Source organism: Schistocerca serialis, chromosome 1, assembly GCF_023864345.2.
Source record: "Schistocerca serialis cubense isolate TAMUIC-IGC-003099 chromosome 1, iqSchSeri2.2, whole genome shotgun sequence".
NCBI lineage: Eukaryota > Metazoa > Arthropoda > Insecta > Orthoptera > Acrididae > Schistocerca > Schistocerca serialis.
In genome coordinates this window covers 130,410,557-130,429,001 of record NC_064638.1, presented here as the reverse complement: position 1 = coordinate 130,429,001, position 18,445 = coordinate 130,410,557, and the positions used below count along the sequence as shown (strand labels likewise).

Sequence of the window (18,445 nt, the reverse complement as noted above, 5' to 3'; positions counted from 1 at the left end):
ATCTCCGTAAATTCCCACCTTTTTGTAGTTTCTTCAGTTTTAATCTACAGTTCATAACCAATGGATTGTGGTCAGCGTCCAGATCTGCCCCTGGAAATGTCTTACAATTTACCACCTGGTTCCTAAATCTCTGTCTTACCATTATGTAATCTATCTGATACCTTCTAGTATCTCCAGGATTCTTCCATGTATACAACCTTCTTTTATGATTCTTGAACCAAGTGTTAGCTATGATTAAGTTATGCTCTGTGCAAAATTCTACCAGACGGCTTCCTCTTTCATTTGTCTCCCCCAATCCATATTCACCCACTATGTTTCCTTCTCCCCCTTTTCCTACTGTCGAATTCCGGTCACCTATGACTATTAAATTTTCGTCTCCCTTCACTACCTGAATAATTTCTTTTATCTCATCATACATTTAATCAATTTCTTCATCATCTGCGGAGCTAGTTGGCATATAAACTTGTACTGCTGTAGTAGGCATGGGCTTCGTGTCTATCTTGGCCACAATAATGCGTTCACTATGCTGTTGGTAGTAACTTACTCGCACTCCTATTTTTTATTCATTATTAAACCTACTCTTGCATTACCCCTGTTTGATTTTGTATTTATAATCCTGTATTCACCTGACCAAAAGTCTTGTTCCTCCTGCCACCGAACTTCACTAATTCCCACTATATCTAACTTCAACCTATCCATTTTCCTTTTTAAATTTTCTAACCTACCTGCCCGATTAAGGGATCTGACATTCCACTCTCCGATCCGTAGAACGCCAGTTTTCTTTCTCCTGATAACGACGTTCTCTTGAGTAGTCCCCGCCCGGAGATCCGAATGGGGCACTATTGTACCCCCGGAATATTTTACCCAAGAGGACGCCATCATCATTTAACCATACAGTAAAGCTGCATGCCCTCGGGAAAAATTACGGCTGTAGTTTCCCCTTGCTTTCAGCCGTTCACAGTACCAGCACAGCAAGGCCGTTTTGGTTAGTGTTGCAAGGCCAGATCAGTCAATCATCCAAACTGTTGCCCCTGCAACTACTGAAAAGGCTGGTGCCCCTCTTCAGGAACCACACGTTTGTCTGGCCTCTCAACAGATACCCCTCCGTTGTGGTTGCACCTACTGTACGGCCATCTGTATCGCTCAGGCACGCAAGCCTCCCCACCAACGGGAAGGTCCATGGTTCATGGGGGTGGATTATACGACTAGGTTTTGTTAAATAGCAACGGTAGAATACCGGAAACTTACATTAGATTCAGTTTTCGTTCCATAGATCCAGAAATGAGATGATTCTCGTGTGTGTGAAACAAATCAGGAACTATAAAATTAAAAAAAAACATAAAACATATGAATATAGTTACCCTAACTTGATCTCCTGTCAGGAGATTGTCAAAATAGGTAATTACATTACAGTAAACTGGAACTTCAAATATGTACAGAATTAATACAGTGTCGGAATGAAAGGTAATTACGGACTTTTAATAAATTTATCATACACGAAATACCTAATCTTGACTGTTGTGACCAAGTGCTGTCAAAACTGAATTCTAACCGTCATTTTTATTTAAGCTGGTCTAACAGACCCTCTTAAGATATTCATTATAGAGTAGTGTCCTATCAAAAAGTCTTTCAAACTCTGTTTAAACTGTGCTTTATCTGAAACCTAGTTTTTAACGGTTGCTAGAAATTTATTGAAAATATGTGTTCCTGAATACTGGATCCCTTTTCGTAGCAACGTAAGCGCTTTTAGGTCTTTATGTAGATTGTACTTATTCCTAGTATTGATACGATATATTGAGCTATTGATTGGAAATAGAGATATATTAATTGCAACAAATTTCATAAAGGAGTAAATAATATTGAGAAGCAGTGGTTAGAACACCATGGTCCTTGAACAGGTTTCTACATGATGTTCTTAACTTCACACTACAAATGAGTCTTATCACACGCTTTTGTACGCCAAAAACGTTTGCTAGGTTTGACGACTTACCCCAGAATATGATCCCGTATGACTTAACAGAATGAAAGTAAGCAAAGTATGCAAGTTCTTTTTTAATATTATACCTCCTACATCTGATATCATTCTCGCTGCAAATACGGACTTGTTTAGGCGATTCAGCAATTCGATGGTATGTCCTTCCCAATGGAATTTATTATCGAGTTGTAATCCCAGAAATTTAACACTGTCAACTTTTTCGATCAACGTGTCTTCATATGTTATACACATGCTCGAAAGAAATCTCTTACAGGTTCTGAACTGCATGTAGTGGGTCTTTTCAAAGTTTAATAACAGTGAACTGGCTTTGCACCATTTATTAGTGTCAGTGAACATTTGATTAGCAGCCATTTCTAAATCTGTACTTGACTTGCTACTTATTGTTTCTATTGTCCGCAAACAAAACAAATTTTGCAGCTGGCTATGTACACTTCGTCACGAGCCACAACAAAAACCGATTCATAACTGTCTGAAAACTAAAGTTATTTGATGTATACTCATCCATAAATAAAACGTTATGTTGCCGCTTACCTTATAGCAGCAATTCTCTCCGACAATTCAGATGAAAACTACACCAAAATAAACGTATTCGTCAGACGATCTGCTCCTTAACACACACAACTCATAGCTGATAACGTGGCCCCAAGAAGCATCTAATTAATGGTGATCTCAGTAAATGTCGGATAGAGCAAGAGGTATGAATTTTACGAATTTGGAGCCTGTACATTACAGGCAACCCCACCCTATTGCTTCTTTAACCCTTCGACTGAGTTTTATCATTTACTCTGGTTTGGCACAGATTACACCACTTGTACAGTACCATTCTTCCTCTCGCACACTTTTGCTTAGAAATACTTTTACTTTTAATAAGAGGAAGAAGAAACAAACCAGCAAAACAAGTTAACAGGTCGCCATTTCGTTGACAGCTTCACGTAAATTAAAATGGTTGTCATTCCGTTACATTTTGCTTCCTTGTAGTACATGCTATAATGAAATACGTATAAAGAGTCTTACACTGATTTCTATCACATGAAATCCAACCCATACACAGAGACAGATGTCAAACCGAAACCATATAATAAAATTATAAACAGCCGACCAGTTGCAATGGATAAAGAAATTCTTTACCTAGGTTTCCACAAATATAAATTTGTCTTCTTCAGAAGATAACAATTTTACATTAGTAAGGACTAATGTAAAATTGTTACCTTCTGAAGAAGACAAATTAATATTTGTCGAAACCTAGGTAAAGAATTTCTTTATCCATTGCAATTGGTCGGCTGTTTATAATTTTATTACGTAAAACCGTTGCTGTTATGCAGCGTTGTTTGAAATATCGAAACCATATAATGATTAAATGAAATCAACAACATAACAAATCATAACAAGGTGCGTCGCATCAGGAGTCAATGTCATCAGTAGATGATTGTCTGATATCTACATCCAGCTATTTCTTGTCGAAATAAGGAGGAAATACTAAGCATATGTCAAGAATTCAAAAACACTCATGCCACAGAATAATCTGAAAGCCGCACTACGAAAGTCAGTCAGAAACGTTAACGTGGATTACAGTCCTCGCACTAAGTAAGGAAAAACTGTTGCGGAGGTAAATTTATTTACTAACAAAGCAACATCTGTACCTGTCATCCTCCAGCAGAGAGAAGGAAACAAAGAGTCGTGTGGATTTGTTGGCTGGCAGACCACTAGGACTTGTGGGTCACGTTCGTGTTGCAATATGATGATAGCGTAACACACAACCCCCTCCCGGTGGGGGGTGGAAGCGGGGGAGGATTGGGGCAAGTCCGGTTGGTGATCAGGAGCTGTAAGCCGAACTCTTCTACCACCAGGATCTCTGGCCAAGCGCCACCAGCACGAACGTGCGTTATCGACATCGGCTCCCCCCCTTTTTTTTTATAAGTGTCTAAAATGCAATAAATTATAGCACTGTACAAATGTTGGTGTACTCCTTAACCATTATCAACACATCATTTCATATTATGTACATTATGCAGTGATTCAAAGAATTAATAAACTATGAATAAAAAAGTCACAATAAGATTGTACATTTTATATTTGCAATACACCATTTTTTAAAGTATCTGTGTTGATGAAATGTATCATCTGCTCAAATTTGTTTTAGATGAAAGTGACTTATCTGGTTCAAAAATGGTTCAAATGGCTCTGAGCACTATGGGACTCAACTGCTGAGGTCATTAGTCCCCTAGAACTTAGAACTAGTTAAACCTAACTAACCTAAGGACATCACAAACATCCATGCCCGAAGCAGGATTCGAACCTGCGACCGTAGCGGTCTTGCGGTTCCAGACTGCAGCGCCTTTAACCGCACGGCCACTTCGGCCGGCACGACTTATCTGCACTTTTGTAAATAAGCTGTATGCTTGATGAAATTACAAATAGTTTTCAACACAAATAGTTTTCTTCGTTTTAATTTTTAAAAAAGTTCAACATTACGCCAAACAATTATTACAGCCTTGCCTTATTTTAACCTAAGTACTATACTACAGTGCGTTGAAGTACCTATATGTCGAATTCTGGTAAAAGCTTTCAATTTTTTTGTTTGAAACATTAGTGAAAAGTTGTTCTTAAAAATTGACAAAAACTAAAAGGTAATAGTAGTTTTGTCCGTTATTTGAAACTGTCACTAGATCCTAGATCGAATGCATTAGTCGTTGGCAGCTGAAACATTTGTATGCATGTTGTATTTTAAGGTACTGTGAAGCTTTTTGTTTCATGGAAACTACAACAGCAGTTTCTTTTGTAAATTTAGGAATAAGAATTGCTGTTTTGCTCCTCAGTGTCTCAACAGGTATTTTTTTCTAATATAGGGCATTTCGACCGCTTCTTCCAAGAAGAGGAGAATTACCTGAAGGAAAGTTTGTGTAAAAATTCGGAAAGAGAAAAACTGTGTATGTTTTTTCTATGTCATCAGTCACGTGACTGGTTTGTTGCGACCCGCCACGAATTCCTCTCCTGTGGCAAGATCTTCATCACACAGTAGCACCTGCAACCTACGTGCTCAGTTATTTGCTGGAAGTATTCGAATCTCAAATGTTTTTTATTCCAGTCTGTCATCACAATATCACTTCCTTTGACGATGACCGGTTTCAGTCAGTAATTACCATCTTCAGATCTGTTCTACACCATGTCCTAATGGGAGCACATACAAGGTGAAGAATAGGCCACATCGTCCACACAGTCATTTTTGCAACTCATTCCAAACTCTGTCTTCCACTACAGTTTTTATTCACTACAGTTCCCTCTAGTACCATGGTAGTTATTCCCTGATCTCTTAACAGATGTGCTACCATCCTGTGCCTTCTACGTGTCAGTGTTTACCATGTATTCCTTTCCTCTCCAACTCTGCGGAGAACCTCCTCATCCCCTACCTTACCAGTCCAACTAATTTGCAGCATTCTTCTGTAGCACAACATTGCAGATGCTTCCATTCTCTACCTTTCCGGTTTTCCCACAGTCCATGTTTCACTACCATACAATGCCGTGCTCCAAACGTACATTCTCAGAAATTTCTTCCTCAGATTAACGCCAATGCGTGATACTAGCAGACCTCTCTTGGTCAGGAATGCCATTTTTGCCAGTGCTAGTCTGCTTTATATGTCCTCCTTGCCCCGTCCGTCATCGGTTATTTTGCTTCATCTACTTCGTGATAGGTAGTGCTGATAAGTTCCTTGCTGCTCTCATTTCTGCTACTTCTCATTACTTTCGTCTTTCTTCCGTTTACTCTCAGTCCATATTCTGTACTCATGAGACTTTTCATTCCGTTCAGCAGATCATGTTATTGAAACAAGAAAGCCGGCCGCTGTGGACGAGTGGTTTTAGGTGCTTCAGTCCGGATCCGCGCTACTACTACGGTCGCAGGTTCGAATCCTGGCTCGGGCATGGATTCGTGTGATGTTGTTGTTGTTGTTCTTGTGGTCTTCAGTCCTGAGACTGATTTGATGCAGCTCTCCATGCTACTCAATCCTGTGCAAGCTTCTTCATCTTCCAGTAACTACTGCAACCTACATCCTTCTGAATGTGCTTAGTGTATTCATCTCTTGGTCTCCCTCTACGAATTTTACCCTCCACGCTGTGCTCCAATACTAAATTGGTCATCCCTCGATGTCTCAGAACATGTCCTACCAACCGATCCCTTCTTCTAGAAGTTGTGCCACGAGCTGCTCTTCTCCCCAATTCTATTCAATACCTCCTCATTAGTTACGTGATCTACCCATACAATCTTCAGCATTCTTCTGTAGCACCACATTTCGAAAGCTTCTATTCTTTTCTTGTCTAAACTATTATCGTCCACGTTTCACTTCCATACATGGCTATACTCCATACAAATACTTTCAGAAACGGCTTCCTGACATTTAAATCTATACTCGATGTTAACAAATTTTTCTTCCTCAGAAACGCTTTCCTTGCCATTGCCATTCTACATTTTATATCCTCTCTACTTCGACCATCGTCAGTTATTTTGCTCCCCAAATAGTAAAACTCTTTTACTACTTTAAGTGTCTCATTTCCTAAACTAATTCCCTCAGCATCACCCGACTTAATTCGACTACATTCTGTTATCCTCGTTTTGCTTTTTTTGATGTTCATCTTATACCCTCCTTTCAAGACACTGTCCATTCCGTTCAGCTACTCTTCCAAGTCCTTTGCTGTCTCTGACAGAATTACAATGTCATTGGTGAACCTCAAAGATTTTATTTCTTCTCCATGGATTTTAATACCTACTCCAAACATTTCTTTTGTTTCCTTTATTGCTTGCTCAATATACAGTATTTGCACTTAGGTATGTACTTAGGCTAATTAGGTTTCAGATGTTCCAAGTCTAGGGGATTGATTGCCTCAGATGTTAAGTCCTATAGTGCTCAGAGCCATTTGGGCCTTTTTTTTTAAAGAAAAAAAAGAAAAAACAAGATTATTCCTGAATCGCTAAAAGCCAGTCAGGATCACAGTGGCATGCAGTGATCTGAGTCACAGGAAAAAAAGAGAGGGAGTTTCTTCTACACTTGTATGGAAATTACAACATCGACATTGTGTGTATGCAGGTGTTAGAGACGAGGCTACTGGAGACGTGCGCCGCGCGGGAAGGGCACAACGGTAGCTGGCAGGGAGACAGTGGCGGCGGCGGCGGCGGCGGCGGCGGCGGCGGCAGCAGAGGCAGGAACAGCAATTCTAGCTCCAGCGCCGGCTCCAGGAGAGACGGCGTCTGGGTAGTAGGAGGTGCGGGCCGCGGCCGAGCGCCCCCCGACGACTCTGACGACCTGGAGGCGCCTGGCTCCGACCAGCCCGACGAGGTAAACGGCAGCACCTGCTCGTCACCCTCCTACTGCTGAAATACAGATCTTCTGCACCTCTTCTTCCCACGATGCCGATAGACGTGCAGAACGTCCTAGCGAGAGGGCGTCTTTCATGTGCATCTATTTTTCAGAAATACGACTTGCACTATGGTGTGGTGTGATGAGCTCTACCAATGTTTTTTTTTTTTTTTTAACCGTATTAATCGACCCCCCTTTCGGTAGCCACTGAGACTCTCAACCCGCGTTTTCGTAAATACACTACTGGCCACTAAAATTGCTACACCAAGAAGAAATGCAGATGATAAACGGGTATTCATTGGACAAATATATTATACTAGAACTGACATGTGATTACATTTTCACGCAATTTGGGTGCATAGATCTTGAGAAATCAGTACCCAGAACAACCACCTCTGGCCGTAATAACGGCCTTGATACGCCTGGGCATTTACTCAAACAGAGCTTGGATGGCGTGTACAGGTACAGCTGCCCATGCAGCTTCAACACGATACCACAGTTCATCAAGAGTAGTGACTGGCGTATTGTGTCGAGCCAGTTGCTCGGCCACCATTGACCAGACGTTTTCAATTGGTGAGGCATCTGGAGAGTGCCGGCAAGGGCAGCAGTCAAATATTTTCTGTATCCAGAAAGGCCCGTACAGGATCTGCAACATGCGGTCGTGCATTATCCTGCTGAAATGTACGGTTTCGAAGCGATCGAATGAAGGGTAGAGACACGGGTCGTAACACATTTGGAATGTAACGTCCACTGTTCAGAGTACCGTCAATGCGAACAAGAAGTGACCGAGACGTGTAACCAATGGCACCCCATACCATCACGCAGGGTGATACGCCAGTATGGCGATGACGAATACAATGTGCGTTCACCGTGATGTCGCCTAACACGGATGTGACCATCATGATGCTGTAAGCAGAACCTGGATTCATCCGAAAAAATGACGTTTTGCCATTCGTGCACCCAGGTTCGTCGTTGAGTGCACCATCGCAGGCGCTCCTGTCTGTGATGCAGCGTCAAGAGTAACCGCAGCCATGGTCTCCGAGCTGATAGACCGGGCTGCTGCAATCGTCGGAGAACTGTTGTCTTGCAAACGTCCCCATCTGTTGACTCAGGGATCGAGACGTGGCTGCACGATCCGTTACAGCCCCGCGGATAAGATGCCTGTCATCTCGACTGCTAGTGATCCGTTGGGGTCCAGCACGGTATTCCGTATTACCCCCCCCCCCCCCCCTGAACCCACCGATTCCATGTTCTGGTAACAGTCATTGGATCTCGACCAACGCGAGCAGCAATGTCGCAATACGATAAGGCGCAATCGAGATAGGCTACAATCCGACTTTTAATCAAAGTCGGAAACGTGGTAGTACGCATTTCTCCTCCTTACACGGGGAATCACAACAATGTTTCACCAGGCAACGCCGGTCAACTGTTGTTTGTGTATGAGAAATCGGTTGGAAACGTTCCTCATGTCAGCACGTTGTAGGTGTCGCCACCGGTGCCAACCTTGTGTGAATGCTCTGAAAAGCTAATCATTTGCATATCACAGCATGTTTTTCCTGTTGATTAAATTTCGCGTCTGTAGCACGTCATCTTCGTGGTGTAGCAATTTTAATGGCCAGTAGTGTATCTTCTTACACTCTCTATGTACCAGGTGCGAAACAAGGGTACACTTAGGGAAGGGTTGGGCAGTATTAGTTTGTGACCATGCTCTCCCTTCGCAGTTCCCGCTCTCCGCTCTCCCGAATAGAACATGTTGCCATAACATTTCTAGTGAGCCGCAAATGCCTCAGACTTTAATAACAATTATAAAATAAGTACGATGTTTTATTATTATTACTGACCCTTGACCCCTCCTGGACCGCGCGCTGTACGACATGGGGACATTCCAGCGCTTTGTTTCACCTTTTTATGCGCTCACATTAATTTCATCCTCTCAAAACGGGCTCTCAAGACGCTCCGGCCTTCGTGGGTTTTTCTGCCAGGTCAGGTGTTCAGTGGCGAATTTTCTGCCTAAATATTTTCCTTTCTTGTATAGCTTTACCGCGAGTTTCGTAGAGTTTTACAGCCTATCCAGTCAGTCTGGTTGATTCCATTCTTTTAATGTACCTGTAGAATTCTAGCCTTCGGTTTTCCATATTCAAACACATTATAATACACTTTTCAATTTCATTTGTTCGTAGATTGTGCGTTCCTTTTTCAGTACAGTTAGGACCTAAAACTTTCCTGAATACTTTTCGTTCTCTTTTCCCTTTCTTCAGTGTCTCCCTTTCTGATTAAAATTAATTTCTCGGTCCCATAAAGACACACTAGTTTGATGGCTGTAAGGGGGAAGGGGTTTCATTTTCGTGTTCTTTGAGATAAGCTTTTTTGTTATAAACGTGTCTTGCAAGCCTGAAAGCTGTCACCATTTTGCGACAGAGAATTTAGTAATCAATCTTTTCCAGGCCACTTTCATGAATGGCTTTGCCTCAATACGTGAACTGAGAAACTCTTTCGCTTTTCCCATATTTAGCTTTCAGATATTGGACGCCAGATTGTTCCTGGGCTTGTACTTCTTCTTTTCAAACGATATTTGGAGCCATATCTTACCCGCTGATTATTGAAGAATTTCCATTTGTTAATGTACTTATTTCAAATGCCATGACAGAGACTCACCAGGTCGTCTACAAAAGCTAAGTACACTCATGCTCATAAATTAAGGATAATTGCAGAATGTGGTGCCACACAACGTGGCACTACACAAAACTGGCACTAGTAGCATAGGCACATAGGGAACACCCATGACACAGATCTGTCAGTCCGTGGTATTGGTGATAAGTTGATAAAACCGTCCCGAAACACAGGTGCTAAAAAAACGCCACTATTTCCTGCTCATGTACCCCGACATCCATATGGGATACGATTACCATGCACACATACACAGGCCACACAACGAGCTGGCATTCTCTGGATCAGGCGGTCGAGCAGCTATGGGGTATAGCCTCCTGTTCTTGCACCAGTGCCTGTCGGAGCTCCTGAAGTGTCGTAGGGGTTTGAAGACGTGCAGCGATACGTCGACCGAGAGCATCCCAGACGTGCTCGATGGGGTTTAGGTCTGGAGAACAGGCAGGCCACTCCATTCGCCTGATATCTTCTGTTTCAAGATACTCATCCACGATGGCAGCTCGGTGAGGCCATGCGTTATCATTCATCAGGAGGAAGGCGGGACCCACTGCACTCCTGAAAAGGCGGACATACTGGTGCAAAATGACGTCCCGATACACCTAGCCGGTTACAGTTCCCGTGTCAAAGACATGCAAGGGTGTATGTGCACCAATCATAATCCCACCCCACACCATCAAACCACGACCTCCATACAGATCCCTTTCAAGGACATCAAGGGGTTGGTATCTGGTTCCTGGTTCATGCCAGATGAAAACCCGGCGAGTATCACTGTTAAGACTATACCTGGATTCGTCCGTTAACATAACCTGGGACCACTGATCCAATGACCATGTACTGTGTGCTTAATACCAGGCTTTACGGGCTCTCCTGTGACCAGGGTCAGTGGAATGCACCTTGCAGGTCTCCGGGTGAAAAAAACATGTCTGTTGTCTGTAGACTGTGTGTCAGGAGACATCTGTTCCAGTGGCTGCGGTCAGGTCCTGAGCAAGGCTACCTGCAATACTCTGTGGCCTTCTGCGGGGAACTGATGGTGAGATATCGGTCTTCTTGTGGTGTTGTACACTGTGGACGACCCGTACTGTAGAGCCTGGACACGTGTCCTGTCTGCTGGAATCGTTGCTATAATCTTGAGATCACACTTTGTTGCACACGGAGGGCCCGTGCTACGACCTGCTGTGTTTGAGCAACCTCCAGTCGCCCTAGTATTCTACCTCTCATAACGTCATCAATATGTGTTGTTTGAACCATTAGCACGTTTCAAAGCGTCTGCACACTCATTCGCTGCACCGTACCCTGACGTGCACCAACACACCTCTGCGTATGTGGACTGCTGCCAGCGCCACAATTCGACGACCGCAGGTCAAATGCACCGCATGGTCATACACCGAGGTGATTTAAAACCGCAAACCGCCCACCAGAGCGTTGTTTCAGCATGTATCAGCATTATGCTTAATTTATGAGCTTGAGTGCAGTTTATGCTAACACTGGTTCTTCCTAATTTGATTGTTTAGTCAATTTGTTCAAAAGTGTTCAAATGTATGTGAAATCTTATGGGACTTAACTGCTAAGGTCATCAATCCCTAAGCTTACACATTACTTAACCGAAATTATCCTAAGGACAAACACACACACCCATGCCCGAGGGAGGACTCGAACCTCTGCCGGGACCAGCCGAGTCAATTTGTAGCTCCACTTTCCACCATTCTGGATTACTTTTTTCTGAGACATAATCGAAAAACACTGAAGAGAGTCCATCACCTTCTCTACACCTGTTTTAATTTCAAAATGTTTTGAAATTTCTCCCCCGAACTCTACCTCAGATTTTGTACCATTTAGTGTTTCACTAATAATTGCAGAAGTCATGGGGTCCACACCTCGTTCGTTGAGACGATACTGCAGTGCTTGTGTTATTAAGAAGAACGATGCATGCATGTCCGAAGTGATTTTCATTAAGTGTTTCATTAAGCCATCTTACATCTCAAGTGAACTTCTGACCTCTGACTTTTTTCTCGCGCGTGTCGACATCTTGGTGTTAGAATCGTCCTCGAATCTGAGGGTAACGTCGCAGAGCGCTAAGCTTTTGCATCGTTACAGAGGGAGGTTGCTTTGCACTTTTGAGCCAAATGTCATACCTATACGTTGCAATGGGAAATAATTACTGGGCTTCGAAAAAGTGATTGTTTAATTCTGTTGTGCAATGCATTGTGACCTCGTTCTCCTACGAACCACTAATCTTGAGGGGCGCTCCAGTCTTACAAACTTTGATTCATAATCAGTTTCCGTCCCCTCGATTCGTGAAAATGTTTAGGTATAATATTTAGATACACGTGGTTCAAGAGCGGATGCATCACAGGAAAACCTGATAAATATGAACCTCCTGCTAACTACTGCTTTAAAAATTGTGATACATGCTGTAAATTGTGCAATAATAATGCAATAATCAGAAGTGTGTGGTGCTCAATGTGTATGCAGCACTTCTTTGCAATGGATAGTATAACGTCCCCTTCTTATTGCACTCACTATAAAAGATAAGGCAACACAACCTCGATACTGTGAAATAACAAAGTAGATGGCAAATGTAATATCCGAAACGAAACAACCAAAGAAACGAAACAAAACAAACAGCAAACAAATAAAACAAAGACCACGAAAAAACAAAACGGGAATATCGTCTCGCCACCTCCACGTTGGCTACTCCCGGCCTCGATATAGAGCGAGACCTTAGTGTTTTAATTAAAGCCATCAGCAGCCCGTCTTGTATGGTTGCACTGTGAATTTGCAAGCAACACTATCGCCATGAATGACAAGCGTCATACGACGCACAGAGCGCGCGTACTTCGGGATGTAACGTTATCATATATGATTGAATTTGTTGTTAAATATACTATTAGATTTTTACCGTTTCAAAAATTGTGAAGTTAGGGGAAGATTTCATAATACATGAACATGTTTAAAGATCTGATTGAACGATTGTAAAGTACAACAGCAACCGCGGAAATTATGTTTCAATGCTTTTGTTATTTCTTCTACTGTTTTACTGTTTCCAGTATATGTGCTCAGAAAGATAACAACCGCGTTTTCTTCGGGAAGGTTTTCACCGCTTCAACGGCCGTATGGGCAAGTATTGGGCGCCTTGTCGCGGTTCGCACGGTTCCCCCTGTCGAAGGTTCTTCGAGTCCTCCCTCGGCCATGGGTGTATGTGTTGTCCTTAGCGGAAGTCAGTTTAGTTTAGGTTAAGTAGTGCGTAAGCCTAGGGACCGATGACCTAAGCAGTTTGTGTTGTGGCGTAACAAGACAGCTACGCCACACTGAAGTAGCCGAAAGGCACGCGTAATCTCAAGTAGGCTAGATAGAGGTCTGAAACAGGATACTTATTAATGTTATAAAGAAAAGTACGTAGCTGCTATTACTTAACTTTTAATCCTTGTTGTATACATCGTTCTTGATGAGACATTTCATACGATAACTGTCAAACTATGTAAGGCTAATGGCGCCTTGCTAGATCGTAGCCATGGACTTAGCTGAAGGCTATTCTAACTGTCTCTCGGCAAATGAGAGAAAGGCTTCGTCAGTGTAGTCGCTAGCAAAGTCGTCGTACAACTGGGGCGAGTGCTATTCCGTATCTCGAGACCTGCCTTGTGGTGGCGCTCGGTCTGCGATCACACAGTGGCGACACGCGGGTCCGACATGTACTAAGTGGACCGCGGCCGATTTAAGCTACCACGTAGCAAGTGTGGTGTCTGGCGGTGACACCACAGTTTGGTCCCATAGTCCTTAACACAAATTTCCAATTTCGTATTTTAACCTTTTCGAGACTTATGGTAAATTTCTCAGGGAGAGGTTGATATTTTAGTGTAAGAGTCGAGAGAAACTGTGACAGCTGTTCCATTGTAGGCCAGGTCGTAAATCTTGTGCACTATGTTGAGTGAATGAGGTCTTAACAGTGAAGGCCAGCCGCGTTCGCAGAGGAAGCGGCACACACAGTGGCTAACAGGATAATGCAGCGCCGCACCGAGCTCTGACCTTGTCCCATTTTCCGTACTCCGAAACCACTGATGGCCATCCCAAACATCCCTTCGGTTCTCACCGTCCTAAATCGACGAGCTAACTACCTAGAGATGTGGGTCTCTCTTTATGAAGCGCCGCGAACAAATATAGTAGTAGACGAAAGGCTACAGAACGATGAAGTTACAGTTCGCGAGTTTACAGGCATATAGGTCTTTCAAGACATAAAGAATGACCAGACGTCGGGTATTTACGGAGAGAAAATAGCAGAATGGAAAGAAATTAAAATAAAAAAGCGACTTTCATGCATTGCGATTTCACCAAACGAGATAGCTTTGACATCTGGTGGTCTAAAGTGTTTATGTTTAACGCAACAACCTTTATGCCGCTTCTACGCTTAACAGATAATCAATAATCATCTAGAAATAAGTTTATATGCGGCTGTTAACAATGAAGATTTTGTATTTGCGTATCTTCCATGGTACATTACGTACGCGTCTTTAACGGGAAATATTAGGTATAACAAAGGAACAATTTGTGACTGTGTAAGAGCTCCGTCAATATTTATTTCTAATTTGTGTTGTACGCGCACGTGTCCACCGTCATCCCGTTGTCGGTTCACAACAATTTGAGAAAAAAGCCACATAATAACGCGACATGACATTTCTCAGAAACAGTTTACACATTTGAGAATACCCATAGGAAATATTGAAATATAGAGGTCGATAAAAGGAAGTAGATACGTTTCGGAACCTAACAATGAATGCAGCTTGGTGTCCGTCGAGCGCAAAAGAAAGCTGTTACTGTTTCTTACATGATCCCGTACAGGCAATCTCGCTCTTTTGCGGGAATCATTGATGCGGCATTCCCGTTTTCTGTGTACGAAATTGAATCTGTAGTATGAATTGAGTAAAAGTAGGAATTCGTTGATATGACATATGCTGAGGGAAGTGTGTATGGTTAAAATGGTAGACGGAGAGCAAGAGATAAATACAGTAAGCAGGTTCAAATAGATATAGGATGCAGTAGTTATTCATAGCTTGCACGGGGTAGAGTGAAGAACTGCACGAAACCAGTCTTCACACTAGGGGTGATGGTAAACTATCGATATAACTTCAGATAATATCGATATTTGTCAGCATATTATTTTGCACCGACACATCAATATATCGATATCACAACGGCAACATTGAGTGCCGTTGCTTTCATTTTATATCATAGTTTTTGACAATTTTTGGTTGTTGTTGTTGTGGTCTTCAGTCCAGAGACTGGTATGATGCAGCTCTCCATGCAACTCTATACTGTGCAAACTTCTTCATCTGCTAGTAACTACTGCAACTCTCATCCTTCTGTATCTGCTTGGTGTATTCATCTCTTGGTCTCCCTCTGCGATTTTTCCCCTCCACGCTGCCCTTTTTGATCCCTTGATGCCTCAGAACATGTCCTACCAACCGTTTCCTTCTTCTAGCCAAGTTGTGCCACAAATTTCTCTTCTTCCCAATTCTCTTCAATACCTCCTCATTAGTTATGTGATCTACCCATCTAATCTTCAGCATTCTTCTGTAGCACCACATTTCGAAAGCTTCTATTCTCTTCTTGTGCACGCTATTTATCGTCCATGTTTCACTATCATACATGGCTACACTCCATACACATACCTGCAGAAACGACTTCCTGACACTTTAATCTGTACTCGATGTTAACAAATTTCTCTTCTTCAGAAACGCTTTCCTTGCCATTACCAGCCTACATTTTATATCCTCTCTACTTCGAGCGTCATCAGTTGTTTTGCTCCCCAAACAGCAAAACTCATTTCCTGTTTTAAGTGTCTCATTACCGAATCTAATTCCCTCAGCGTCACCCTACTTAATTCGACTACATTCCATTATCCTCGTTTTGCTTTTGGTGATGTTCATCTTATATCCCCCTTTCAAGACACTGTCCATTACGTTCAACGGCTCTACAAGGTAATTTTTGGTAAAATATTTGAAACTGTGCCTTTGAATTGTTCTTTTGAAATTGTAGTAGAAAGTAATTATACTTTCACTGTGTGAAGGACTCTTACTACTTTTTGAGCTTTATCATGTCCAGACTTTCTCTTTGACTGTGTGAAGCAAGTTCTGGTGGCACAAAGAAGAAATCCGACTGCGCTGGAGGGTGGCGGTGTGAATGGAATAACAAGATTTCCGATGTGAAGAAATAGCACACCAGATACGTTAAAAAATAATTTTTAACGCAACTATTGTGCTATTTCTTCACATCGGCATTCTTCAAAAACGGTTGCTGAAAATGTCTAAATGACAAGACTGGTCTTTGCGGTGGGCAGAGGCGTGTGTGGGGAAATTCTGACGCAATCGGCACTCGACGCTACTAATAGAAACTGCAACGTTTAACATCACCGCACAAATTTGAGACTACAGCTGCTAGTTCGCTGGCGTGTGCAGAAATGAAAAAACAGGAAAGTCGACATGAAGTGTTCCGGTCAGATCCGATATGTGGCGAATCCGAACGGCGGACCCCTCGGACACCTTTTATTGTGCCACTTCATGCAATTAGCAGTGTTAGCAAAGTGGTTATTGCCATTTGTGAACAAGGATTGTTTTCAATTCTGGCTCTAAGGAGGATAATCAGGCTGCTAGCTTATTAATGTACAGAGTATCTAATAATATATGAAATAATAATAAATGAAATAATAAAATATACCCCTCTACAACCGACAATGTACACTCATGCTCATAAATTAAGGATAATGCTGGTACATGGTGAAACAACGCTCTGGTGGGCGCTTTGCGGGTTTAAATCACCTCGGGGTATATCCATGCGGTGGCGCTGGCAGCAGTCCACATACGCAGAGGTGTATGGTTCTTGTCAGAGTACGGTGCAGTGAGTAAGTGTTCAGGCGTTTTCAGACGTGCTAATGGTGGCTGTGTGTTGAAAATGACTCAAACAACACGTATTGGTGACGTATTGAGGGGTAGAATAATAGGGCCACCGGAGGCTGGTCAAACACAGCAGGTCGTAGCACGGGTCCTCCGTCTACCACTTAGTGTGATCTCAAGATTATGGCAACGATTCCAGCAGACAGGAGACGTGTCCAGGCGCTACAGTACTGGTCGTCCACAGTGTACAGCACCACAAGAAGACCGATATCTCACCGTCAGTGGCTGCAGACGACCACGGAGTATTGCTCGGAACCTTGCCGCAGCCACTGAAACAGTTCTCTCCAGATACACAGTCTACAGACGACTGAACAGACATGGTTTATTCGCCCGGAGACCTGTAAGGTGCATTACACTGACCCTTGGTCACAGGGGAGCTCGTAAAGCCTGGTGTCAAGAACACAGTACATGGCCGGCCATTGGAACAGTGGTCCCAGGTTATGTTCACGAACGAGTCCAGGTATAGTCTGAACAGTGATTATAGCCGGGTTTTCATCTGGTGTGAACCGGGAAACAGATACCAACCCCTTAAAGTCCTTGAAAGTGACCTGTGTGGAGGTCGTGGTTTGATGGTATGGAGTGGGATTATGATTGGTGCACGTACACTCCTGCACGTGTTTGACAGAGGAACTGTACCAGGTCAGGTGTATAGGGATGTCATTTTGCACCAGTATGTCCGCCTTTCCAGGGGTGCAGTGAGTCCCACCTTCCTCCTAATGGATGATAACACACGGCCCCACCGAGCTGCCATCGTGGAGGAGCACATTGAAACAAGATACCAGGCGAATGGAGTGGCGTGCCTGTTCTCCAGACCTAAATCTCATCCAGCACGTCTAGGATGCCCTCGGTCGAAGTATCGCTGCACGTCTTCAAAACCTAGGATACTTCAGTTGCTCCGACAGGCACTGGTCCAACAATGGGAGGCTATACCCCATCAGCTGCTCGACCACCTGTTCCAGAGTATAACCAGTTTTGCGGTCTGTGTACGGGTGCATGGTGATCATATTCCATACTGATGCCTGGTATACACGTGCAGGAAACTGGCGTTTTGTAGCACGTGTGTTTCGGGACGGTTTTCTCAACTTATCACCAATACCGTGGACTTACAGATCTGCGTCGTGTGTGTTCCCTATGTGCCTATGCTAGTAGCGCCAGTTTTGTGTAGTGCCACGTTGTGTGGCACCACATTATGCAATTATCCTTAATTTATGAGCATGAGTGTAAACTCAAGGAGCTTGTGGAACTGAGCCCAAGTTTGACATTGCTCTAGTTACTGAACAAGCAAGTCCTCGCCTCCAATGAACACTGAATCGGACGTCGGTGTGCACCGACATTGGTGCGTGTCGGTAGGCGCGCTCTCGCATGCCACGCTGCCGGTGCGCCGGTAGCGGGCGGCGTGAGGCTGCGATGACGCGCGCTGCCAGACACAGCCTGATGCGCGGCGGCGGGTCAAGGCCGCTCCTCCGCTGCCCACTGCTCACTCACTGGGCGCT

At 43.4% G+C, this 18,445-nt stretch overlaps 1 protein-coding gene across 1 annotated transcript in view; it reads left to right on the top strand.

Annotated features, from left to right (window-relative positions):
- LOC126455783 (angiopoietin-related protein 6-like) overlaps positions 1–18,445 on the top strand; it is a 1,041,335-nt gene that overhangs the window by 861,692 nt on the left and 161,198 nt on the right. Inside the window, exon 9 of the mRNA XM_050091581.1 lies at positions 7,075–7,323. Coding sequence (XP_049947538.1) covers positions 7,075–7,323 — 249 coding nt within the window. The remainder of the gene's footprint in view (positions 1–7,074; positions 7,324–18,445) is intronic.